We start from the raw sequence: 27,813 nt of genomic DNA, 5'->3' as shown, positions 1-27,813 counted from the left end.
TACTTGAGTACTTCTTTCACCATGTAGGCTGGGTCATTCTGTCAGACAGGGGTGGATTTTGAGACAATGGGCCCCTGGGCACAAACATGCAGAAGGCCCCTCCACCTCTCCTCCATGGGAACAAGACGCACAGACTTTATTGCTGTTTAGCCTTTTTTGTCGTTGTTGTTTTATGTCTCTTTGTAGTCTTTAGGCATGTTTCTGTAGTTTTGCGTCTCTTTATGGTTTATTTTGCCCCTTTTCATAGTTGTTCTGGGTCTCTTTGTATCTCTTTGCAACTATTTTGTATCCCTTTCGTTTATGTCTCTTTGTGGTCGTCTTAAGTCACTTCCTGGTCGGTACATTTGTCTCTTCGAATGACTCTTTGCAGGTGAAGGCCAGTGTGGCCCATAACACTTGAGGCCCCTGGGCCTGTGCCTGGTAGGCCCTTTCAGTTATCTATTCATGCTGACAAATTAGGTCACTCATGATATCAGATGGGGGAAAAAGCAACACAAAACTTAGTAAGATGCCTTGATTTTGAACCGTTGATATTACTGGTTCTTTTTTCTGAACCTTTGTACAACCTGCTTTGGCAATACTGGATACAGCAATTTTTGATGCATAGTTAGAAACAAAAAGCCATGAGAATAGGTGACACAAACACAAATAGCCTACTGTGTTTTCATTTGCAAAACTCACTTGTTTGACAAGGATTGTTTTGGCATGATCAAAAACAGGGGTTTAAAAAAAAACAACAACTGTTATCTCAGTTTGGTATTTAGGGTGTATGTACTTCTATTTTTATCTTTGCAATGTGTTACATGTTGGAAAAAATGGCAAGGCAACACACAAAGACTAAACTTTCACGTTATTAATATTATACTTTATACAAAGTCCACTGCATGATTTTAAAATGAGGTTGATTGAAAAAAATCCAGAATCCAACTTTTATTGATTATGTGGGTAGGGGACAATTATGTAACACTAAATACAGCCATTTCACAACCTTTAAGTGCACTTGTAAAGATACAACTTACAGTCAAGCTACAATCAAGACTCTTTGTAAGCCAAGAAATGACACAAAAGACCCAGCAAAATAAATATGATAACATCCTGGTTATCTGGGCAAGTAAAGGTCTGCAAACGTACTCCCAGCTGCTCACAAATGATTATAAAACTCATTTGAAATGGTTCAACCAAGTATAAATGGGACCAAAAACACTTTTTAAAAGTACCCACAGGTAAAAATTATCTAATAAAACATTTAGGAGAGGAGAATTTAAAAAATGAGTTATTTCAATATCTGATACAAACTGGAAGCTGACTGAAATCTATGAAATATTTATAAAATACTGTAAAATTTTTCAATTTTAGGTGACAGAGTAAAAGAGAAAAGGGAAAATGAACTGCAAATTAATATTACAGCTGAAGATTGCAAAGGTTTATTAAGAGAAAAATTTACGATCACACAATCCAAATGCTGGAGAGAATTTGCTTGAATATGAAATATTTTGTATCCCTGAATAAGTATGGGAAATGTTACCCCTCAGCAAGGACTAACTGGTGGAGAGCCAACAGCAAACTATACTCATTTTTCTCTGCCCAGTGTTAACACCCTTTTGAGACAAGGTTAAGAAAACATTCAAATTAATAATTGATTTTAAAGGACCTTTACAGATAGAAAACATACTTGGGATGAAATCATGTGGACAGATACAGCAGAATGAAGTGTAGCATTTCAACATAAATGTGTGGCAACCATGAAGCAGGTGTCAAGTACATGGAGAATCCGATCACACCCAAACTAAAATCACAGATAACAACAAAACAACATACTCTTGAAATAGAGAAATTAACTTTCAAGGTTAGAGACCACTCTGAGAAATGGATCAAATTATATCCCGACAAAATGACATACTGTTTTAGACAAGTATGAATTACATTAATATCAGAGCTCCCAAACTGTCACGACTGAACGCAATGCAGCCATCACTGATGCTGTTAATCATATTGGTGCTTTACCTGCATGCCAAAAATGTCTGCTGTGAAAAAGGCCTCCTGTGAGACCTGAGTACATTTCTCTCAGTTTGCAGGGACTTAGATTACTGTTGGTGTGAAGCCCAAAGGCTACTCTGTAAACGATTGTTGCACCATCTGCTGGTGAAGAGCTGCATGTACAAAAACTATTCTTTCATCTGAGAGCATGCTGTTGTTGCATCAGACTGCCTCATTTCCTGGTTTTATCAGACAGCCTTCTTGCTTATTTCTGCAGGATCATTCTGCAGTTTTACTCTTAAGGGCTCGAGATAATTATTTATTGATACATATCTGAAGTTACCATTGAGGCTGCAACTGATTTTGGTAAATGCTACAGAAACACTGAGCACAAAAGACTAGAAATACCTGCAGGTTTGGGGAGTGCAGAGGCTGCATCTTAATGAATGTATTCTGTTAGTAGAGACAGCTATTTCTTTTGAATGTGACATAGTAGAGCAGATCAATTCCTCACCATTTCAGAAGCCACAAAGAGAACAAAACTTTATTGATTTAAGAGAAAAAACAGCATGGAAATACACCGTTAATTTACAAGCATTGCATTTGTAATTTCAAACAAGAACACATTAGAGATCTCTCACAAACTGGTTTGGTTCAGTTCTGTGAGAAGGACTTTGCATCACATTGAACAAATACAGTGTGTAAGAATTTCTACTTTTTAGAAATAGTTTTACCATTTCAGACATCAGCTCTCTTCAGTTACTCACATTTAATGAGGTATCTAATTGTTTTACAGTATTTGCATTATCATCTCTCTATTGATGCCTTTACTTTTAACATATAATGATATCAAGCATTCCCATGACTAGGCAAAATATCCCAAAATGTCATGAGTATCTTATTATGCCAGCCCTTCCTCTAGCACCACCCTCAGGCCCAAAAGTGCACCATACAAATCTTAGAACAATCTCATACTCACCCTTAGCCTCAACGGACAGCATAATATGACTGAATTAACAGTGAAATATTGTCAGGCAGAGGTATTGAATCTATGTCAAACCCTGACATTGAAACCAAATTCAAAGCTTAATTGAAAAAGATTAGAGATGAGATACTGTAACTTATAAACATTGCCAAAAAGTCAGTGACAGTAGGATCTATTTAAATTTACAAAATGTTCGCTAACAAAATATATACAGCGAAATATAACATCACAGCATGTCTTGCAAATTACACAGTGAGTGAAACACTTATAAAACATATATACAGTGTTAATGCCATCACCTCATGCGATTTTGCACTTGTAGAAATAATTTTTCATTTAAAATTGTTTCTTGGTTCTTCCTGTCTTCTTCTGTCTCACCTGTGTTCTGATAGGTCAGCTGTGACATCTTTTTGTGTTGCAGTGAAATCCAAAGAGAGCAAAAATAAATAGAAAATAAACCAGATTCTTGTGGCTGGGACTCTGTCCAAGGTTGTGCAAGATGATGATGAAGAGGAAGATCAAGAAATCCCAGTGTTAAAGGTGCCATCCATAAGGTGAGGCTCCTCAGCAATTTCTAGTGGAAATCATAGTGACGAAAAATATACACAAATATTTACAAGATGCAGTTTTTTTGGGGGGAGACTTAAAGGTCCATATCAGACCTTATTATTGACAAAAATGATTTAAAATGTAGCCTTCATGATACAGTTGCAAAGTTTATTTGACAATGTTGGGGTTTCATTTGCTCACTTGAAGAGTGCACAAATAACCATCTTGCACACCAACCATATTTCTAGACTGGCTGATAGTGATGCTCCTCTTGGAGAATATACCGACACTATATCATTAATCAACACACATTACTGTATGTGGTGGCCACAGAATTGTACACTTTAACTGTGACTTTAGGCCTCTTAGTGTAGGATTTAAAATTTTCTGACTTTGGTGCCCTCTAGTGGAATCATCCAAAAGGTCACCATGGCAGACAGCATTGCACACACGTAGTATTTCATTTTTACAAACTGCTGTAGGTTGGACCGTGGACTAGTGTTTTTCTTTTGGCTCGGAGCAAAGAGATACCCTTTATTGCCTATATCTAACTATGTCTGTCTGTGCTTAAAATGTTCAGGATTTAGGAGCATCTATTGGCAGAAATGGCACCTAACATTCATAATTATGTTTTCGTTAGTTTATAATCACATGAAAATAAGAATTTTTGTGTTTCCGTTACCTTAGAATGAGCTGTTTGTATCTACATATGGAGGGGGTCCTTTTCCATGGAGTCTGCCATGTTGATCTACAGTAGCCCATAATGGACAAATCAAACACTGGCTCTTGATGCATCCTCCTTGCTGGATACCACTAAATCCTACACACTGGACCTTTAACAGGAGAGCCCATACATCAAAGTTGCCCTGAGGAACTTGTTTTTTTGTTGTCATAGGGGGTATATTTTGAAGCACAGGTGTAATTAATATAATAACTGATGGCTCTGTTCCATTCAAGTGCACTAGTGAGCCACGCTAATCAGCTGGCACTGAAAATACCAGGTTTCTTTTGTTGCTGGGCAGATGGTGTACAGTGGGTTTTAACTTTAGAGCCTTCAGAGCTTTTACCCTGAAGCAGTTGCATCAGACAAAGTAAAGTGTGAAGCTCCTCCTCCTTAAAGGTCTCATCTGCAAGATTTAGTGGCATCTAGTGATGAGGGTGCAGATAGCAACCAACAAAAACTCCCTTGTGCCAAGTGTGTAGAGCAGAGGTATTTCAAAACCAGGAAATGTAAATGGGCTAGACATTTTCAGCAGCCTATTTTATTTTTAGCTTTTGGTAATAAACAATGTTAAACAAATGCAAATGAGTGCAGTAAAAATAACAATGTTTATCATTTCTCATTTGAAATAAAAAATTGACAGACAGACAGACAGACAGTTTTCCAATGAGGTCAGGAAAAAGTGTTTAGGAACAGACATAGGATGTATTTTATGACTATAAGAGGGGTGACTGAAAGGTTTTGAGCTTAACCCAGAAAATGGGTAGCTAGGCAAGCCAAATGACATTTTTATAATCTACCACCTTTCCTTGTTATCATTAACCATGTTCATGTTTCAGTCTCCTTTTGTTTTATTTTTGCAGATTCTTGAAGTGAACAGTGGTCAGTGATTTGTTGAAAATGGAAAAATTGGAGTATCACGCTGTGATCAAATATCTTCATCTCAAAGTAATGTCACCATCTGAAATTCACCAAGATATACCCAATACAGTTACTTAACATGACAATGGTCCTTCATATCCCACAGTCAAACCCTGGGTACAAGAATTCAAGCGTGGCAGATGTACTGTAGCCCAAAAGCTACTACAGAAAGCACAGTTGGAACTGTGTCACACAAGAAAACGCTTATTTGTTAAAGATATGATTGGGGGTGTTGCTATATCTATTCATACATCCTGCCTGATTGGATTGGAACACATGTTTAACTCAACAGAGATGAGATGGAAGCAAGTCGGGTCACTTTTTAGCTACTTCCAAACACTGTATGTAGTTTATATAGTTTGTCATACCAGTAGGCTATATCATATTTATATACTGGGCCACTCTGAGTTTGCATCTGGCCCAGATGTGGCCCGCAGGCCTGCGACTGAATAGGCCTTATGTAGGAAAACTACAGTGGCTGACGCAAAAATGTGAATGGCCCTATCTAGAGCCAGTGTTTAGTTTGTCTGTTCTGGGCTACTGCAGAACAACATGGCGGAACAATTCACAATTCGTGGAAGAGTACCTGCTCTGTATGTAGACATTAACGGCTCACTCTTAGGTAACAAAAACACAATTCTTAATTTCAAGTGATAATACACTTAAGAAAACATAGTTATGAATATTATATTTAATTTCTGCCAACATATCCCCCCCCAAATCCTACACATTGGACCTTTAACTTAGCTGAATCTATTGTATTAGCAAGTGTAAATATTGGATTATGTTACTATCAGTCATGTGTTTGCACCTGTTTTGCCAAGTGTTGATATTTCACTAGTGTATTTCACCTATTGGCGTCAGTGTCGGAAATTCCTGATATCTCAGACTATAACTATAACTCAGTAGGGTGAAATCATAGACTGTTAAAATAATGGACGTAGCCAACGTGACGTCACCCATTGGTTTGTAGACTGCTGTTTTGAAACTTCGAGTTTGGCATTTTGGCCGTCGTCATCTTGGATTTCTGGAGCCAGGCATGCAAATGTGTACACATTTTTGGATGAGAAGGTGGAGCTGTGAGGACGACACTACGCACCCCCACCTACATCGGCAACCTGACTGCCATGCCATGCTAAATCTAAACTGCCGCTAGCGAAGTTAGCATCCATAATTCAAGGTAAACTTTTGAGGTAAGTGTTTAAATAATCTTAGTAATGTCAGCTTATTGCATATCTGTCTACATTTGGCAAATATTACACATAAGAGGAGTAACGTTAACCTTGTAACATTATTGTAGCATTAGCTGAAGTTAACATTACCGTGTGTAATTTAATGTTAAAGTGTGTGGTGTGCACAGACTGTAATGAATGGCTTTGAACACTTGGATGCTCATAATTACAGTATGTCATGAAAGCAGCATCTCTCAGCCCAGGTGGGGGACCAATAGGTTAGGGCGCGCGGGCGAGGTGCCCCCTTTTTCTACTTCACCCCTGCCCCTGCAAAGTCTTTGAACGCCTACGACCTAAAGTTTGCTAATATTAGAGTTCAGTTCCACTTCATAAATGGTATGTATATAAAAACACAAACAAGTACGACCAAGTGATAAATTTATTAACTGCTCTTCTCTCTTCCTGATTCAGGCTGCCTCAGACCTTCATGCCTCCCTCTGCACAGCGCTCAGAAATCCGCTATGGCAACAGGGGAAAAAAAGACACGAAAAAAAGGAAAAGATTTGACAACATGGCGCACTTTCCTTGAGAAAAGTTTCTCCTGAACGCCACACAGCTCACTCTTTGTGGTTTTTCCTCGCAGTTTGTCGACACTCGCGCTTCAACGTGGACTTTTGGGCTAACTTTTGGACACCTCTTGGCGCATAAACAGTCAGTAAAAAGTCCAGAAGGAGTGTGATGGGATGAGAGCGATAACCCGTCTCACAAACCAAAGCAGTCAGACAGGATGGAGAAGCAAGCGACTCTGAAAGAAAAGGTAAATACATTAAAAACAACCACTTTCGACACTGTCATGCGAGCTGCCATTTTTGTAGTTGCTGGCATTTATTGCCCCCCTGAATAACACTTTTTTACTTCGCGTCCTGGACAGGAAATACCAAATGACCATTGCTGAGAAAACCTCGTAAAAGACCTCTATCGATTTTCCAGTCATGCATACTGTACTGAGCTGCACAATGGATGTGTGGGCTCTCCTGACCTAGACAATAGCTAACATTAATGTCATTTAAATGTCAATAGAAGATTACACAGATTGCAAAATAGGCTTTAAACTCAAACCACACTTATTTTGTTATTGCATGAAGAGAAAAGCTTGCACTGCCAAGATCCTACAGTGGCGGTACGCTTGTGTGTATTGCCATGAGTGTATCCAAAAAAACAACAACTCCTCAACAAAAGTGTAAATATGTGCTCTCCAGACTATATTTGCCTTTGAGGAGTTGAGTTAATCTCTGTCTCCTTGTGATTAACTTGGTATGATGTCCTGTGTATTGGTGTAGGCTCTCATTATCGCTCACTCTCCACCCTTCCTGGCAGTGCTGCCCACATATAGCAGCAGCCCCCAGTATGTTGGAGCAGATGGGACAGAGCTCACAGTGGACCCTCCTGCACAATCACTGATTACATCCCCTCTCTCTGGGCTGAAATCAGCTGCTGGAGTGTTTGTTTGAAGGGAAAACCTGCATGCTCTGGGGCCCTGGAAGCACGCATCTATAATAGATGCTTCTTTTGGCATTTCTTTAGGAGCAAGTCTTTGAATGTCAGCAAGCCTGACAGTGCTGTCAGTTGTCCCTCAGTCTGTTTGTGTATGTCTGGGACGTCGGCTGCCTCTCCATGGGATTTACAGCAACACACCCAGCAATAAACACTTGCTTTAAAACCTCTGTGCACGTACCCCACTGGTTTACCTTATCTTTTAAAAATAATTGACCTATTACAAATCCACAGGTGTTAAATTGGCTATTAGCAGAACAGTATAAAACACAGGACACTTTAAAGGGACAGTTCACCCCAAAATAAAAAAAAATCCAACATATTTTCCTTCTTACCTGTAGTGCTGTATATCAGTCTAGAATGTTTTGGTGTGAGTCACTGAGTGTTGTAGATATTGCCTTTTCTTGAATGTAAAGGAACTAGATGGCACTTAACTTGTGGTGCTCAAAGCGCCAAATAATACCTCTGAAAAACTCAACAGCAATGTCTCTTTCCAGAAATCATGACCTGGTTACTCAAAGTACTTCACAGACCTTGTGGTGCACAGTTTCATGTACCCATGGACGAGAGGCTTGTGGTCAAGACAGCTTGAGATGTAAACATTAATGGTTTCCTCCTCAGCTGAGCACCTGCTCAGTGGTGCTAGGTGAGTTAGCAGTAGATGCAGGCTTCCTTCTGCACTGTGATATGATTGACGGGTGTAGTTCAGGAGAAAGAAAATAGTTCCTCCTAGTGATGGGCATTTTAAGTAATTTTCAAGCACTTGTAAAATAAATTAAAAAAATAAAAAATCCAACATGAGAATAGGACTGTAATTTAGCCTGCAACAGAAAACAAGTACATTCTGAAATATTCATTGATTGAACAACCAGGGATCAGTTAGCCTATTAAAGCCATAGACTATAAAGATAATAGACATAGCTACTGTAATGTCAACCATTAGTTGGTAGACTCCTGTTTTGAAGCCTCGTTTGGCATCTTCATTTTTTGAAACAAGAAGTGGCCATGTTTGGCTGGTAGTTTGGAGGAGCGAGGGGTGGATCTGACTGAGAAGCTGAGGGCACAATTGGCAGACAGCTTGTCACTCAAAGCAGCCCGCACTTTATTATGTGTAGCTGTAGGCATTAATAACAGGTGAGTCACAAAAAAATCACCCCAGTTGTCATAACAGGAGAAATTAGCTATAGAGACCAAAACCATTATTGTACCAGGCTGTAACTGCAGTTTTTTGCACTTCATTTTTCTGCCCCAGAGGCTGCAGCTTGATTAAGTCATAAATTCAATGTTAACATAAAACTATGCAAACTTTCTGTCGTTGCTGTTACATAGGTTACATCCAGTGCTAAAGAACTGCCTCTGGAGTTTGGAGCTGCTCTCCTCCCGCTTAGTTCCATGTCTGCTCAGTCAGCACGAGCTAACAGAACAGCAGAGGCTAACATCAGACACCAAGCTGCTTAACGGTCCCAGCAAAATCACCAAAATGGCTCGACTGTTGTTAAACCTGTTAGGTAACAATAGCTATGTGATGCTAACATTTAGCTCTGTCACTGTGTGTGTGTACGTGCGGGTGGACTCTTACCAACTGTCCCGGCACAGAGCTCACACTCCCACAGCAGTAGTTTCATGATAAACAGAGAGAGATCATCAGTAGATCTGGGTGAAGCAATAAGTTGCGCACAGCTCTACCATAAAATTAGAAAGTACCTATTTTAAATAGTAAAAATATATAAAAGTAATGTTCACACATGCAATTACTCTATACATTGATGAACATCCACACCCAAATCAAGTACTTGAGTATTCGAGTACTTGTCCATCTCTGGCTCCTACGTGAAACTGCTCATAATCGGGTCTGTTGGTTATCTTAACTAACCAGGTCATGATTTCTGGAAAGACACATTGCTGTTGAGTGGAGCCAAATGTATTTTTTTTGGCACTGAGTACCACAAACTAAGTACCATGTAGTTTCATCATATTTGAGAGAAAGCAGACAACTCTACGATCGATATCTCCAACACTCAGCAATGCACACCAAAACAATCTAGACTGATAGATAGCACTACAGGTAAGAGGAAAACTATGTAGGCCCTACTTTTGATTTGAGGGTGAACTGTTTCTCTAAAGCCAAGCCAAATAAAGCAGGAAGTGGTACAAAAGATTATTTAAGGGTTACCATACATAGAAGAACAAGAAACGGTGGAAGAGTGAAGGTCAAAGGGTGTAATAAAGCAACTGATTGGTACTGCGCTGTAACTTGATGTTGAATCTACTTGATACCCAAAGCCCTCATGTTTGCTGCGTCTACTCCCCGGGCCTCTGGAAGTAATTACCAAGCCTGCCCTATCCCAGAATTCAGTCTGAGGAGGTGTGGTGAGAAAGAGGTATAATGGAAGCTAGCCCTAAAAACATGCAACCCAAGATGAATTTCATGATTCAGTAATACTCAGCAAACCATCCCTGTTAAATGGATACGACACTCATCTTAATCATTCAGACTGTATTGGTTGGATGCAGCTACAGTAAGACTTGAGTCAGGATAATAATTGGTCTTGCATTCAGATGGTTTGCCTGCCAGCTCTGGTTCAGGAGTGTAACAAGTTGAATATGAATGGGAACAATAAAAGATTCAATCCCACATTAATGCCGATGGCCTTTCTCTAAGGCAAGTATTATCTGGTTGTGGTAGGAAACGTGTCACTGCAATAAAGATTCCTTTATACGGTAGAAATGAACACTATTATTGTGTGTCTAAACGGCAGTATAGGAGAATAACATGTAGTATGTTGTGAACATTAATTAGACAGGCTTTATATTGAACTAATGAAATATGTTTTTAACCTTGATGCCGCTGTCCTTCATAGAAGAAGATGAGATTTTTCAATCAACCTTGCTTGGATTTTAACAATAACGGAAAGTTATACAGTATCACATGTTCTGTAGAGATGTCAAATTCAGCAATCTCACCAAAGTCCTCTTTGAAAAAACTTATTCGGACAAAGTCTTTGCTTCCAGAACAATTCAACATACCTTGGATTATTTTGGAAACCTTGCTTTTAATTTTAGTCCATGTGACAATATACCCCCATAGATACACTGATCGTTCATTTAGTCTTATAGTTTAGTTTGATATTTAGGAATGTGTGCTCTCAGCGTGCTTATCTGTGAGCTAGAGCTTGAGCTAAATTCAAGTAAAGATACACTCAGTTATATGAGGCTAAAATGTATCATATCCTCCCTTGCTGTTATCTTTTTTTACAGCAGACATTGACACAGACTTTTCATAACAGGAAAAACACAGGTGGAACAAAAAATACTGACGATGGCTCAGTTCAGTTAGTTCAGAGTACAGTACAGCCATAACACTGCACCACCCTGCACAATACCAGGGTCCTGAAGTTAGTCAAACTAAATCGAATTCAAGTTATTATTAATGTTCCTAAAAGTTTTTCTTATTATGAAAATGTGAGTAAAAAAGGTCTGTTCAGCTCAGTTATCACACAGGACCACAGTATTTTTTTCTTTGTTCCTGTGGGAGAGGATGAGTCAATTTGGCAAACATGCTTTGTCATACACTGTTGCACTAACACCCTGCTTTACATTCACACAGTAACATTCCTTCACATTTTAGCTGCATGTTGTAACTACAGTTCAGTCAGCTTATTATTAATGTCTTGCTAAAGTGTATTCCTACAAGTTAAAGCTGGGGTAGGCAGAAAACTGGAAAAGGGAAAAAAATGGCAAAATTTGAAAATACACTCTCCTCATGCAGCTTTCCCCTCTCCGTCCTAAGCCCCTCCCACCAGAGTAATACGAGCATGTGCATGCGCTTCATACAGTAACCCAGTGTTTCCCATACACTGACTTTTTAAATCATAATTGTGCATGCTGAGCATTTGCTGTCCTTCCTTGCCCCACACTCTCTTTCTGTTTATCAGACCACAGATGGGACATGAATAAGCTAGGTAGCCACCCCACTGTCTGTCCTTGCTCCTTGCCGCTGTGGACTGTTTCCTCGGGAGGAGAGTGAGCTACAGCTAGAGGGACAGGCCTTTGGGTGGTGGCTGTAGTGGCTTGAATTCAGGCAAAGTAACCCCTTCAGCACCAGCGCCCGGTCTAACCTGTGTTGGCAGAAACAGAAAGTTTGCTGATCTGTAAAAGAGTCCCCTGGAGCTGGAGTTTGTGCTGGCTGGATTTGGGTTGGTGTGACAGCTGACCGGGTGTCCAGCGTCAGAGCTGCTGTCCACTCATCTCCCACTGAGGTGGTTTGTAGCAATGGGGAGTAAGGTGGAGGACACACAGTGATTCAAGGCTCTAGCTAACGTTAGCTACATAAACATGAACTTGAAGACACAGCTGTGAGCATTTGGCTCTGGTTAGCAGAAGGCAAAATTATTAGCAAGATTTTGTCTGTTTCGGAAACGCTTTGCTGATATTTACATATTTTATTTCATTTATTGTCAGACTTTCTTTTAGACTCTCTTTTTCATTAGTCCAACTTCCTTTTGGGGGTTTCTGTGCAGTGTAGGCAGCTGTTTCCAATGCTGGAATAGAAACTGTCTCTGCAGGACTCTCCATCATAGAATCAAGCTTTCACTGTTGGAAGCAACATGCATGCGCATCTGCATTTGTAGAATAGCCAGTAGGAATGCCCTCTCCCTGAAATGACCTGACCGGCTTGATTCTCTAAAGCCTGAAAACAGAGCCAAGAGGAGGTGGAAAGTCTAGTGTTCTGTCAGACCACTTGATGCCAATGTTACACTGCCTATAAGTGTTATGAGATCTCTCAGTTAGACCAATTACAGCTCTCACTCTCACTTCTCTTTGTCCATTTCTCCAGTTTTCTATCTTCAGTTCTCGGACAACGGGCAGACCTAGCCGTTGCATTGCTGGAGACGAAGGTGCCAGGTATGGTCTCAGCAAAGCAGAGTTCATGGAAAAAATTCAGCAGAGCAACGAGGCATGTCAGCGTGGTGACTTTCAGGCGGCCGTTCATTTGTACACTAATGCCTTGCAAGCTGACCCACAGAACTGCATCCTGTATAGTAACCGTTCAGCAGCACTCCTCAAACTTGGACAGCACCAGGCGGCGCTGGATGATGCTGAAAAAGCTTGTGAGCTCAATCCCAAGTGGCCCAAGGTAAGTGTGCCTCAACGGTTCAAACGATTGATACACTAAAACTGTAGAACAGTGGAGCAACAAGAGGAAGATGTCCCAAGATAATAACATTTTATCTTGTTAAAAAGAAATTATTGACTTTTCTTGAGTGTACCAATAGAGCGTCACTGCCAGGAATTAAATACCAAACATCAAATCTAATTTTGGGGCTCTGATGTCCATATCATTACCAATTTGAGCTTTAATTAACAGGACATAAAGGACATTAAAATGGGGGCATGCTGTTTTTAAAATGTGTGATATTTCAAGTATGTTTGATCAAAAGGATGTTTTTTTGTAAAGCATTGCTGACAAGCGTGACATCTTGTCAGCATAGTAGGTAATAGTACTACAGTAGCTATATTATCATTGTTTTTCTCATAGTTATTGTAAGATTTATCTTCAATTTAAAGTATTTTACAGTCCGCTCACATTTTCACTCCTCAGTTGCGTTTTTGTGGCTGTTGATCAATACAAAGTTTTCTGGGGTCTTGTCTTTGATCTTGTCCAGGCCATGTGGACTAACCTGCGATAGATTTCACATTACTCAGCCGCCGGGATCACTCGGAGACCAATTCCTCTCAGTGATAGAAATGCATTGATTTCATGATTTAGCATGGAGGGATACTTTTGTCTTTCGAGAGAGAGATTGATGATAATGTGGTAGAGTGCTATTGATGATAATTTGTCGCTACCAATGATGCATCAGTGGCCACCTCTTCTTTGATCTGAGGTCGTGTATCTTCGGATGCTCAGGTAGGTTTCTGCTTTTGTAAAAATGTACCGCTGCAGTGAGAACTGAGACTGTCACTTTCAATTACACATGTTTTGTGCTTGCTGCATTGTCTCACAGAATGCGGACTGTCACAAATGTAGTCATCCTAGCACCTACTGTTAACTGTAGATTTTTTTTTATATTTTTGTTGTTGTTTCATTGATTATACAGTTGCTGTATAGCTTTTAGATGCTTTTCAGTACAGGTCTGTTTCATTTGATATTAGCAATTCTACAACAATAATCCCCCCTCTATGTTGTCACTTCTCCCTCTGTAGCATCTGAGCTTTAACATACACTACATCTTGTTCATTCGGGAGAAATTTCATAACCCTTTGAGGCCAGTGAGGCCAAACTATAATTGAAAATCACTGCCAAAATCATTCTCCTTTTTCCTCTTTATATGCTTCCCAAGTACAATGAACCTCTTTGTGGTCTGACTGGGGGATGGTTGGCTTAATCTAGGCAGTGTAGCTCTGCTTATTCTTGGATTTACTGCCTGACAGCTTTGACTCTCATGCTGAAGTTTGCGTTAGCAGCAGACTTGGTGTCAATGTATAGCCTGACCCTTGTGTTTTACTCTGTAACATGAGACAAAAGGATTAATATGTCTGTGGTATTGACAGTTATAAAGAGGGTGCATGTTCATGTTTTAGATTAAGTTTCTTGAATCACCACTAGGGGTCAGTCTTGTCAAACAGGACGGCTGTTAAAAGCGTTTTTGTCTGTGCAGGACAAAAGGGCATTTTATATTCTATATATATTTTTTATTTATTTTTTAACATTTATTGGTTTCAAGGAAATGTTCATCATGACTGACTTTCATATAAATATAGAAATGTGCTTAAGCATGTATCAACACAGCCACCATGGAGACCATTTTTCTACTTGACAAATGTGCAGGTGGAGCCCAAGGTCACAAATCCATCTTCAGTTATCTGACATGTCAGGAAAAAGAAATCACATTCAGCTAAAACCGTACTCAAATCTTCTAATATGAGTTTGATTATTTTGTATCAATGTGCTACAGTGGAATGAACAATATTACAACTGCTGTATTTAGGTATTGCTGCCTCAAAGAATTGATTAGTAATGGTGGTCTTGACACTTATGACGTTGGCCTCAGGGAAAGAGAGGTCTGGTGTTGTGCAGTCCATCTGCTACGCCTAGATGTTTGATGAAGGAACAGGGATTAAATCACAGGAGTGTGCTGGCATTCAGATCCTATGTGAGTACATAATATCATCAATCATAGCTCCCTATGACCGCACTTCTGGATTGGCCCGTCAAACAGTGACAGGCGTGGTTTTTGCCGCCCCAAGCACCAGCGAGCACCCACCCTCCTGAAGCCCACAGCCAGCCTGTGAAGGAACCCCCTGTCTAATCTGTCAGCTTTGCCTGCTGTTAGTGCCAGAGAACACATTCTGCAAGAAGAAAGAAAAAGTGTGGTTTAATGACCCAAGACAGCTTTAGGCCCTTTGTACCTCACCCTCTTACTGAATATAAAAAGATTAAATGAGAACAAAATAGGGTGTCATTTCATAGACAAGGGGCGCACACTTGTGTGTGTCTGTTCGCATTTTGTCTCTATGAGCCAGTCTGGGAGGGGAACTGGGAGAATATGTGTGATGTGTAATCAAGCTTCATTTCCTGTGCATGATTAATTTTTAAGTACAAAAGGAATGACACTGCAGCAAACTCTTAAAATTTAGCCAACATTTTTTGGTAGTCATGGGTGTGTGTACCCTTTGTGTGAGATGAAAAACATTTTAGCTTCTATCTCCAGTGAGTATTTTGGGATTCTGTGTTGCTTTTTAGGCGTATATACCATAGACTGTATGAAATAATGGCTATATTGTGACGTTTGGCTATCATGATGTCACCCATTAGTTTGTATATTATTTTGGCCATCCCCATCTTGTTTTTTTTTTTGGAGTCAGATGTGACCGTGTTTGGACGAGAGGGGGGAGCTGTGAAGGAGCGAGGGGTGAATCTGACTCATAAGCTCTTTTTATACTGCCTCTTCAAGCTGGGCATTTCACGCCATTATGCCGCCTTACCATTCTGTATAAAAGGCATAATTGTGGAATGGGAGGACAGAGTTGTCTTGGCTCTAAACTGGCATCAGAGGTAGTAGCAGCGATGAACTGATGTCTGTATAAACAGGATGGCCAGCAGGACAGGATCATGGGCGATACAGGTGTGACATTGTCATGGTGTGTTATGCATGCGACCTACTGCTGGGAGATTTAAAAAGTAGCTGCTAGCAGTTAGCAGCTAACTCAAAGAATATATCAATATATCGATTGCCAAAAATGTCCTTAAATTAGCAAAACAATGGGTTCCAGGAGCTCCTTACCCTCTGAGCAGAGGACGAACTCAGCTGCCATATAACAGGGACAGCAAATGATGCCGGCATGCTATCTAAGCAGCAGCATGATGCCGCCATTTTTTGGTTGGCGAAGGTGGCATAAGAAGAAACTTACACCAGGTTCACACTGTATGCAGAAGCGCCCCAATCTATTAATTGTCATGCAGCTGCTGATCAGCAAGTGATTCCGCTCTCTGCTCTGTTTGAATCACATGTAGAGTTCTGTGTCTGTCTGATTGTGTGCGTGTGTGGGTGTGTGTGTGGCTCAGAGGCTCAGCTCATCTCTTGGGCTTTTTGTTCAGACACAACTGACAAATATGTGGAAGCATGGGATGCAAATTCTAGCATTTATCATGGTCAGATCATCCAAATCATATTTGATATACACTTCATATTGTGTTCAATATATTTCAGTGTGTTTTCTTGCCAGATTTGCTCACAGAAAAAATAGAGCAGACTCCGAAACTATTGCTGCAGATCGCTGGCCTGGGTGCTCACTGATGCGCTGTTTCCAGTGTGAACAGCCCAATCTATTAACATGAGCACCAAAAGCAAGAGGGCAGTACTTAGTGGAAAATCCGGATCCAGTGTGAACCTGTTACAAAAGGGACTTAAAAAAGGGCTATAGACCGTAGTGACGCTTTGCAGACAGCCTGTCACCCAAGTGGCGCCGGCCTTAAAGTGGTGTAACTTTAAGCCTTAATAAAATATAAACAGGGGAGTTATATAAATATTCACCATGGCTGTAAACATGTTTATTTCTGCTGTAAAGTAAAGGCTGTTTTAATACTGGGGTCTGTGGGGACTGACTCGCTTCTTGACCCAGCCTCAAGTGGCTATTCAAGGAGCTGCAGTTTCTGGCTCTTCTGCCTTGGCTTCATTTTTCAATCCCAGAGGTTGCTGCTTGGTAATATACCAGTGACTGAGAGGACAATACCCTCTCTAGATGGATTCCCTGTCTGTTCTGCTCCTCCATCTGGTCCCACCCTCTCAACACGGCTGTTCCAATGACATGTTAAACAAACAGCCCTTTTTGCTATCACTCCTATTCTCCTGCGTGAGCGCTGACAGGAGAGTTCCCAGGGAGCCAAAAGACGACTGGCACTGCAGTGTCGGGGGAAACATCTCTATTTTTTGCATATCATCTGATTATAGGTTATGATGGTGCCTATCAAGGGTATTCTGTCTCCTCAAGTGTTTATTGCCAAAGTTGCTGCGACATTCTCTCATAATGATGGTTAAAGCCCATCAAGCCTTGTTTCCCAGATGAGGCTACGACACATCTTTTTTCAGTGCATGCCTACTTGCATATATTTTTTCTTTTCACCAACATAAAAATGTCCATTTACATCCCAGTGGAGGGGCCTTGGGTTTAACTGAGACAATGAGTGTTTGCATTGGAAAAGGTCATGGTGTGTGGAGTGCTGAAAGGGGACTTTAATTACAGTGGCAGCATATTCAGTAATTGTGTGTGTGGAGTGGATGCTGACACCCTGATGAGGCATAAAGCTTCTTTTTTCCTGCAGTGCTGGGTGATGACACTGGCTTTTGCTGTTACTGTACGCGGAAAGGGAAGAAAAAGAATTGTGCGATTTGAAGGCCTCATCCATTGCCACTCTCAGCAGTGCTCTGCTTTTCATGTGGATGAAAACCACTGGGGTGTAATGCTCCCCTGTTGGTATGACAGTCCGTTAAACCAGCTCTCATCTGATCTCGCTGTGTGTCAAGAATAAAGAACCTGGCTTTTGATCTCATGTGGAGAGTGGTTATAGCTCTTGTGCCTTTCTTCTTGCTTTTATTCTCTCCATCTGACATATTTATTTCATAACATCTCCGTGACCTGCGCTATTATTTGATGCGTGTTGAATAATGAACCGAAAGCCTCAGTGAAGTGACAATAAGTGGTCCAAAATATGTGTGTTATTGTATTTGTCGAGCAAGGAACATATATTAGGTGTTTGTTTCATGATAGCATTGAGTTATACAATCATTTGTGTGTAGTCATGTTTGTATTCTTTCACATTGTTTTCTCTGAAATTGTAAGTACAGCCCAACTGTACCTTGGCATAGCTGTAGAACGAAACATTCCAACTACAAAAATATCTTTCATTTTCATATTTTCCTGCTCTGTCCTGTGCAGTTTTAAATTTAATTCAGTCTAGAAATTAAAACTGCGGACTGTTTAGAGCCCATATATTTCCTCACCAACTACTTAAAAATTTAATAAAAACTAAAATATAAATTAGACAAAATATAAAATGAATGCTGAATTTTTAACTCTTCATGTATATAGGCGCCACACACTGTGTAGATGAATATTTATAATATCCTTTGATGCATATTTATGATTAACACAATCCGGTTTGATCTGAATGAACTAAATGCAGCTGACAACAACCCGCATACCTGCCCATAGTTAGAAATAAACAGCTATAAAATATGAATGCTTTTAGTTAGTCATGAGACTACCAACAGCAGAGACAGAGACATGTTTGTGCAGAGAAAGTTGCTCAGCATGTAGCATTCACAGATCAGATATATCGCTTCTTGCCTTTTGGGTTATAGTGAAAAATGGGGCACAGGAGCTCAGCTACAACTGCACACCCTTCACAAGATCCTGCGACACAGACGAGGCATATTTCGGGATTTTAATTGTCAGAAGTAATTACTAATGTCTTTCTGAAGTGTTCAGAGGAGCTCAAACTATTTAAAGTTGAGTGGTGAGGCCGCTGTGGGAGAGGTTCTCAACATTTTAAAAAACAGAAAAATGTATGAATTTCGAAACACAAAATACATGCCTAAAATTTCGCAAATGTAAAAAATGAGCCGAGGGAGTAGATAGCACTAGATCCTAGACGATCTAGTATGCAGACCTGCTTCTGGATCCCCTCCCATTCAAGCATTAATGTAGCTGTTGTGCAAATAATACAACCATGTGTTCAGTGGATTAAACCAACTTTGATTAAATTGTAAGGGAGAAGAAAGAAAGCAGACTGATCAAAGACAAAAAGGCAAACATATATATTCAATGTACAACAGGTGAGCAGTTCTCATTGATTAATTGGTGGACCAGGATTTCAAATCTTTTGGATTGAGGAGCCACATGTGAGAGCTACTAATGTGGATGCCACTACCAGTGCCTCACAATCACATCAGAGGCAAAACAACATAGAATATTAAAAATACAAAATAGAAAATTACAAGTACTGCATCCATCACATCACAATCATAACAAAGTAAAGTAAGCACGACAAATTCAGTTCTTTATTTTTAAAGGGTTACTTTGCAGACTTTTAACGAGCTGTGTAACGTGTGTAGTATGTGTTAATGAACTGTGGTAAATTCCATCTTACCACTACCCAGATCTCCCTGCTCATCTCTCAGCTCATTTTGGCTGGCACTTGGCTACAGAGAGCACTTCTGCATTTTGGTATGCCCGCTACCATGGACACAAAGAGTATAGAGGTGGATCGAGAGAGAGACCCGCCCCTCTTTCTCTTTCTCTCTCAGGTGCAGACCCAACTCTCATCAAATAGTAAAACTTGGCAGTGCTGATCAAATATGAACAAAGATTCTGTTACTGCATAGCCTACATAGACTTAAAAATAAGCTACCTTAATGCCACCCAGTGGTGTGTGTACTACTGTTTTGAAGCCTTGAGTTTGGCATTTTGGCCGTTGCCATCTTGATTTTTCAGAGCCAGAAGGGACCATGTTTGAGAGGTTGAAGCTGTTAAGATGTGAGGGGTGGACCTCACTAAGAAGCCCAGGACACTATCAGCAGACAGCCTGCCACAAAAAGCTGCCATTGATTATGTCTAACTTTAAGTCTTGATTAATTGTAAACTGGTGAGTTACAAAAAGGGGGGATCAACTTTAGAGACAAAAAACATTTTTTGTACCAGGCTGTAAACATGTTTATTTCTGCTGTAAAGTTGAGCATTTTAACATGGGAGTCTACAGGGATTGAGTCACTTCTTGAGCCAGTCTCAAGTGGCCATCCAAAGAACTGCACTTTTCGGCATTTCTGTGTTGGTTTCATTTGTCAGGTTGCCACTTGGTAGCCTATTCTCGGCTAAAATGTTTTCAAAATCATGTTTTAACTTATTGATTAGCTGTAACATGAGATTGTTTGTTACTAGATGGTTCCTAGTGGAAAAACATCCAAGCTCACATTACGTCACCCACCAGCACGATCATTTATTGGTCGGGTGCGGCGCAGTGCATTCTAGTAGTTTTAGGTTTTCAACTTCTTGAGCAAAAGCAAATACCACAGCCCTTTTCCTCTGATTTCTCTGGTCATGTAGCACCCGTTTCAAAAGTATTTGTGTCTTTCTGCTCCATAGACAGTCAAGTTTTATGAAAAGATCTTTTCAGCAGTGAAATACTTTTAAAGCCAAAGGGCTCAACTATGTAAAGAGTACAGAAGGAATCCAGTGTGCCTCTCAGTGGAGCACTGAGCCGACAATGTCACCACCTCTAGGAGAGAATGACATTTTTTTCTATCCCACAGCAGTTAAATGATGCTGCAGAGCAGTGGTTAGCTGGCATAGTGCTGCGGAATAGCAAAGTCCATGTTTTGTGTGTGTATTGCAGGTTTGTGCTCAGATATGCGAGTCTGTAATGCTTTTTTAGTTTGTCAAACATAAACCAGACCACAGGGACATTTCCGCATGTAGAAACCATGTGTGCTGCTGAAGTTTATGAAGGATTTTATGGTGGATTGTCTACCAGTACGTTGATGTGTAAAGCACTTGGTGTCTGATGAGTTAGAACATTGTGCATAGTAGCCACAGCGGAAGAAGCGGTAAGTTGATTAGGCAGCCAAAACACAGTGTGAGGTGGTTTTCTAGTGTTGGAATGAACCAGTCTGTCTCTCAGATTGCGAGTTTAAAGGTGATCAAGGGAGGCACTGAGCTGATACTACTGTATGTAGAGATGCATCACATCACTGTTGAGGACATTGATTATTTTTGTCACCTCAGTGCATAAGATGGAAGAAAATGATCTACTCAGTAAAGTGCCTCTTTGGTAAAGATTTGGTTCATGCCTTCAGTTTTTGTTATCTGTAATATCAGTGTTTCTTGATCATGGGTTTGTTGACCTTGTGAGCACCACAGCCGTGTTTCTATGTAAGAGGTTTTACGGCTATACGCTTATTTTGACAGTGTGCATTCCCCGCTGTCTCTCTTTATGAAGATGTGTGCTTTGGGTTAAAATAAGGTCTTCCCGCCAGTTTCCCCTCTCCCGCTGCTCCGCTGCTGTTTTCCACCGTATAGCTCCAGAGCTCACCATGGAGAGAGTAGAGTCATGAACCACTAATAAGAGGGTTCCGTTTTGCTTCTACCCAGCCGAGGCTTGAACTAATGAACAAATCAAATGAATGGCATGTAATTATAGGCCAGAGAGAGCGGGACGGACAGAGGGTTGGCGCTAGCGGGCACAAACCCGAAATTATTTGTCTGGAAAATCTGTGAAATGAGCGGGAGCAGTTCAGTTCCGTCTTTTTCCTTTAGAAGGCCATTGTGGCTAAGCGGCGATGCACATATGCACGGGCCATGATGGAGGGAAAATGACCACACACACACACACACACACAAGTCTGCTGTTTTGATTTCAACAGCACTTCCTTGGCAGCTATGTTGTTCTTTACGAGGATGAGATAAAACTAATGGTGTGCTGCAGTTGTCTGTCTGGTGAGCAGCACTGCTCTTGTGCTTTGTATCCCATGTGATAGTATTCAGTAATATGCAAGAAAAAATATCTGAGCTACTGCATTGTTGTGAGCCTGATAGATGCAATTTGCACCCAAAATCACATCTCCCTCTCTGAGTCTAATATCTCACTCAAAATTGAACGCATCAACATCCAACACATACTGTTAGAATCAGCTCACATTACCATTTTTTACAATGTGTTGCTTCTGTGTCTGTTGAACTGCCAGTGAGTAATACAGCTCAGGCACAACTCGTAAATTATGCCAGTAATACGACTGATAGAATTTATATCCAGAATTGCGCCACTATTTTCAGTCTAACTAAGTCAGTATACTGTCGATGTGTTCGGTATTTTTTCCTTTTTTTTCTTGCAATTTTGAGCGGCTGATTCCAAATCCTGCTTACCCGGATTGCTGTGATGGTGGCCAAGTGGTTTTCCTCTCTGCCACCCAGGCGCCCCACCAAATTGTAGTGTTTAGTAAAATTTAATCTGCTTTCAAGAAACACCAGGCACACACACATACAGTAAAAAATGAAAATTGGCCTCTGTCTTCTTTTTTACACTAACCATAAGCTCTGTACAGTATATATCTTCGGTGCTTCGCTGGATCCCACAAAAAACAGGCTTTCAGTGTCTGATGATGTAATGTGGTTTGATGTGTGTGTGATGACCTCCCTCTCACCCCACAGCTGTCTGTTCCTAGACTGTCCTGGGGGCACAGATGAGTCAGAGCTGGGAGCTGATGTCACCCCGAGTATAATCTGTCAGGCCTATCAACACCCCATCAAACACCTACTGATGAGCCCACACAGATTCATGATTTTAAACCATTTTCTCCTCCCAGAAATAACATATATATGTGGGTTATTTTCTTCTGGCTACTTTCGTCAGTGTTCACCTTTTAGTGTGTGTTAGTTTTGCATAAATCATTTCCCTTTTTTTTTGTTTAGTTATGCCATTTTGCAGATAAGATATTCAGAAAATTAAATGCAGCAGCCTCTTTGTCCCAAAAGAAATAAAATGTGTCCAAGCCTAGGTAAGCACCTCAAACAAGAAACTTTCAATCATGTTAGAGAACGTCTGCACACTCAGAATGCTTTTTCCCTCCGGATGCATCAATTGATTACCAGCTTAATAGCTTTTTGCTTGCTATTACATGGCAAGAAATGTCAAAAGGCCCAGAGAAAGCAAGCTCATTGCCATGCTCATGGCATAACAGCCTGCTGCTGATAGTGGATCAGCTTTACAAGCCTGAGGAAATGAGGAAAACAATTGCACCCTGCTCCTAGCATATAACCTCTTAGGTTATACAGATGCTCTTTTTTTTTTCTTCCAGGGGTTCATTTCGCTCTCAGCCTCATATCGTACAGACCCCTCCCACATGGGAGCTTGGTGAGGCTTGGGTCCCAAGACCTGGATGTCTCCAGAATTAGCACAGCCTGGCTCTGCTGCAGGGAGGAAGCACTCCCATTGGGGAAATAGGGTAGAGCAGAGAGCAACCTGCGAGGAGCCCATTAGTATACACTGCATAAGCATGGAAAGATGAATAGCAGAGCTGAGAGTTTTTTTCCCCACTCTGATCTACATCCTGATCCCGTTGTTTTCACCTCTGAACTTTAGGTGACTAGTACACATTTTTTTTTCTCTTGTGTCAGTGCCAGCAGCTGTGTCAGAAACATACCACTGTTACAAAGCAGATCATTCTGCTGATGCATAATATCACAGATGTATTGTTATATCTTTCACCTCTTTAAGGAGGTGCAAGATTTGGTCTGTGCTTACGCCTTAGAAGAAAGTGTTCCTCTCTTAGCTTGTGGTCTGTTTCATTCGGCACCTATTCATGATGTAACCTCCTTCCCAGAATGAGTCATATGCCCTGGTTCCTCCCAGAGAAATAAATTGGTAGGGATAAAGGTGCCACTAATTTTGTTTCCAGGTGGCTGAATAGCATTTTTGGATAGAAATAGAAGTGGTATTTTGAGAAAATCGGCATCAGATCAGTTCTTGCTTGAAAAAAGTTGGTCTAGACCTGAGTTTAAATGTGAGGTGAGCCCTCTTCTCGGTTACTTCTCTGCTTGTCTCAGTATTTAATTGTTTTTACTGTCATCCAGTCAGTTTTGTGTGTCTTATTCGAGTATGGCTTTTCTGAATATGTTGAGGGGAATCTTCAGCGGGGAATTAGCCATAGCACCTGGCTACGACAAACCCCCTACATAGAGTAGAGGAAAACAGAGGAAGAGGAGAACAGGGTGGGAGAGAGGAGCAAAGAATATGAGAGTGGAGCAGGAGGAATGGGTTAGGTGGATATGTAAGCAGGATGTGACACAGTTGAGGGGTGGTCCAGCTCCTGAAATTCTGCTAGATAGTTTCAATGAGTTGGCTGAAATAAAGCAATAAAAATGTTGTTTGTATGCTGGGATGTTCCACCCAAGATATGTTGTTAGTATCACTCACCACGGTAGGCTTGAAACATGGCCATAAAAAGTTTGGATTTTTCTCACTGTTGGAGTACGGCAGCTGTAGTTACAGTGGAATCCGAGTGATGTTTTAACAAGAGAAAAATTTATTAAAATGTTGACACAAACTTTTCGGATTGACTTCTGCAGTATAATCTGCTGACCAGCTGTATTCTCAGTATGTTCTGAACCGAAATATACACTCTTTTGAAGTAAAAAAGACTTGAAGCTCTGCCAGAAATAGTATATTTATGTCTTGTATACATGCGTATGAATTATAATAAACAAAATGGAGAGCCACATTGCTCTTCAGTGCCATTAATGGTCAAAACTCCACATAGTAAGTAAAATAACAGTGATAAGGACATCTTTCCTCATTATTGCAAATAGAAACAGGCCAAGCTACTTTGCAAATCTCAGTATACACCAGTGTAAAATGTCAGTGCGCATTAACAGAACACATTTGCTCGATAATATGTCACTTAAAATCTGTCACTGTTTAATTCGGAAGCAATCAATTGATGCATCAGCAAAAAAAGAACAAAGTCCTATTTGTCACTGCCGCTCATGTGGAACAAGAACATGAAATGTAATCAGGGTTTAGTTTAAGTATGACCTAATTTTGTCCGTTAAGTGAGTGCTGCATGGTCACAATTTTTCTGTAATTACTGATTTAACTGGCATGTCGTAAATGATTAATGATAGATGTTTTCTAATAAATAATGGATGTGTGGAAAGCAGTCTGGAACAAAGAATGCAATATGCACAATATTATGTTAACTTGCTTCTGTAATAATCTCAGATTTTTTTCTTCCTAAGACGGTAAGCAGGACCGTTTAATATTCAAATCCAGCCCAGTTAAAGATGGATCTTCTTTTCTGTCTAAATGTCTTGGTGTGTAATGGCCTCCAGCCTAATTCATTCTTCTATAGTGCTCCTTCTAGATCTCAGGGCTCGTTTTTAGGCAGCTAAATTACTCACTTGTGTCAGGTTATTACAATTAGCTGTTTGAGTACCTGCACTGTTGTGTCTTACCTAGATACTTGCCTCTAATTCTTTCTCCCCATAATGAGTTTTACAGGGAAATGCACCAACTGCAACAGCAGCAGCAGCAAAATGGAAATGCCTGGGGAAATGTATTAGCTAAAAAAACATGGAATGCAGGTGGTGTATTTATGTGTGCGAAGCTGACAAATGACTTCCGTGGTTATGGATACAATCTTGGTATTTGACCAGAGGCTGAGCCGGTCCAGTCGGGCGTTAAAAATCACGCACATGTTCTCAAACAGAACTTGAGTGTATTGCTGTTTTAATGAGATGGACAATCAAATATAAACTCAGTGACCAGAAAAACATAAATCTCTGCTCAGAGGCACAATGAAGCATCTTTGGCCTCGATATTTGCTGGCAGGCCTTATGGGACAGAGACCTGTAGCTTCCCTGGTTGCGGCAGTCAGTGTTGAATCTGAAGTGCTTTGTTTTCCTTTCAGTTCATTCTTCTATCTTCAGTGGGCTTGCAATCAGGGAGATTATAGAGGTTGGATCATTATCATCATTTCACCTGAATGTTCCCCAAATCATTCCTGGGTGATTCTTGCACTTTGTGAAGGACACAAACATGCTAGAAGTATTGTCATTTTGGAAACACACTCACCACGAATTAGGTGTTCGAATCTCCAGAGAGCCCACAATACGATATTACCACGATACTTAAGTCAAGATACAATATTATTGCACTTTTAAATATGTTGTGATACGCTGGGTATTGCGATAAAATATATATATTGCAATATTTTGTGATTTATTACAGATTGCAGCAAAAAGTGTCTAGTGGACTGAAAAGTAATTGATTATTTTATTCTAGTAGGCTATTTAAAGTTTAATTTGTATTTGTAATATAAATAATTTGTATAATTAAAAAAATCGATACTTGGCACTGTGTGACGATATGCACACAAAAATATTGTGATACTATGCTGTATCGATTTTTTCCCCCACCCCTACCATGAATAGACAAATTTGATCCAGTACAATGATACAAGATTCTCTGACATGGAGCATTGGCACATAAAATGATTACGCCAGTGTATGAGCCAGTTTTAATGCCCACAAAACTACACACCTACTTACTGACCATGTTAGAGATGTCAGTTTTGGTTAATGTTGCTTTCTGTAACCTGACACCTATTACCTGGTAACTAATCAGTTAACATTTAAGAAAAAAAAATACATGACTATATGAGACTTTTCCCTATTAGTCCATCACTCCATTGATTCAGTGAGCATTTTCATTTTGAGGTGGTGAAGTTTTAATGTTTTGTTATGTAAATGTCTTTCCTTCTATTTTCACTGCCCATCCTCCAGTCTCCACTAGTTAATTTATGTTAGCCTTGGCCGCTCTGCGCTGCACACCACCTAGGTAGGGTGGAAGCAGGCCCCTCAACACTGTTCACCCTTGCAGCCAATTTTTTCCAGTAGCCACTTGCGATATTGCAATATCCCCTGCGGCCCAAAAAGCATTTTACCCATAGGCCAGCACTGTAAAAGAGACATCTGTAAAGCTGTAAAATAATGGAATTAGCTACTACATTGGTTTGTGGACTCCCATTTTGAAGTTCGGCATTATGCCATATGCATTGGTTTTTTGGAGTCAGAAATGAACATATTTGGCCAGTACAGCGTTATAAGTGGTATTCGTCATGCAAGCAGGGCCCTGCTAGCTTCCAGACGGTTGGAACAACAAGGCACAACAAGGCACCAACAAGGTTGGTGCACAATGCAGTAAACTTAAGAGTAAGAAAAATGACCTATAGACGGACATGTGTAACTGATCAAAAATATTTTCGACAGGCAACCGATTATTGGTCATCTGCTGCTCAAATTTGATTGGTCAGTACTACTCGGACTACAAACAGAAACCAGAACACTTTCGATAGCAAACTTTTGTGCCCACAGATTCTGCATAAATATGCACATATCTGTTTATAGATATTAGTAACACCATGAGTCTACAAGGCAAATTTACCGATGTTTCTTAGCCCACAAAAAATGTCTTCTCTGACTTACGACGAATAAGAGAATACTCTGTCTGGTCATCTGCTTGAATACCAAATACTAGAGTGCAATGCATCGTGTGTTGGGAATTGGTTGTTCTACTCCACCCTTATGCTTTGATGTTGACTCTCTGTTACTTGCAGCCCAAACCAACTGACGTCCCCCATATTCACCTGCCAGGAGCCTCCTCCCACATAGCAAATGTTTTGAAGTGCCTGTTCTGCTCCAACGTCTTTAAGATTGCTGCCTTTGAGGAGCGTAGCAACTCTACGATCTTGGCAGTGCTCAAACCCGCCCCCTTGAAACCCACAATCATGCCTTTTTCAAAGCCTGTTCATGATCATGATTGAAGCCCACTTTTGTTAACCCATTCACATGCAAAACAAGTGTGGCATTGGAGTTGCTCT

General features: G+C 40.5%; 1 protein-coding gene across 2 annotated transcripts in view; it reads left to right on the top strand.

Annotated features, from left to right (window-relative positions):
* The first annotated feature begins 6,973 nt into the window (after positions 1 to 6,973).
* The window catches only part of LOC117252511 (tetratricopeptide repeat protein 28-like), a 200,539-nt gene continuing 179,699 nt past the window's right edge, over positions 6,974 to 27,813 (top strand). For both annotated transcript variants that reach the window (XM_033619486.2, XM_033619485.2), the window contains exons 1-2: positions 6,974 to 7,142; positions 12,717 to 13,016. In XM_033619486.2, the coding sequence (XP_033475377.2) occupies positions 7,113 to 7,142; positions 12,717 to 13,016 (330 nt within the window). In that variant the 5' untranslated portion in view covers positions 6,974 to 7,112. The remainder of the gene's footprint in view (positions 7,143 to 12,716; positions 13,017 to 27,813) is intronic.

Source organism: Epinephelus lanceolatus, chromosome 9 (genome assembly GCF_041903045.1).
Source record: "Epinephelus lanceolatus isolate andai-2023 chromosome 9, ASM4190304v1, whole genome shotgun sequence".
Classification (NCBI taxonomy): domain Eukaryota; kingdom Metazoa; phylum Chordata; class Actinopteri; order Perciformes; family Serranidae; genus Epinephelus; species Epinephelus lanceolatus.
Note: the sequence above shows the minus strand (reverse complement) of the source record. Positions and strands in the feature narration are given on the sequence as shown.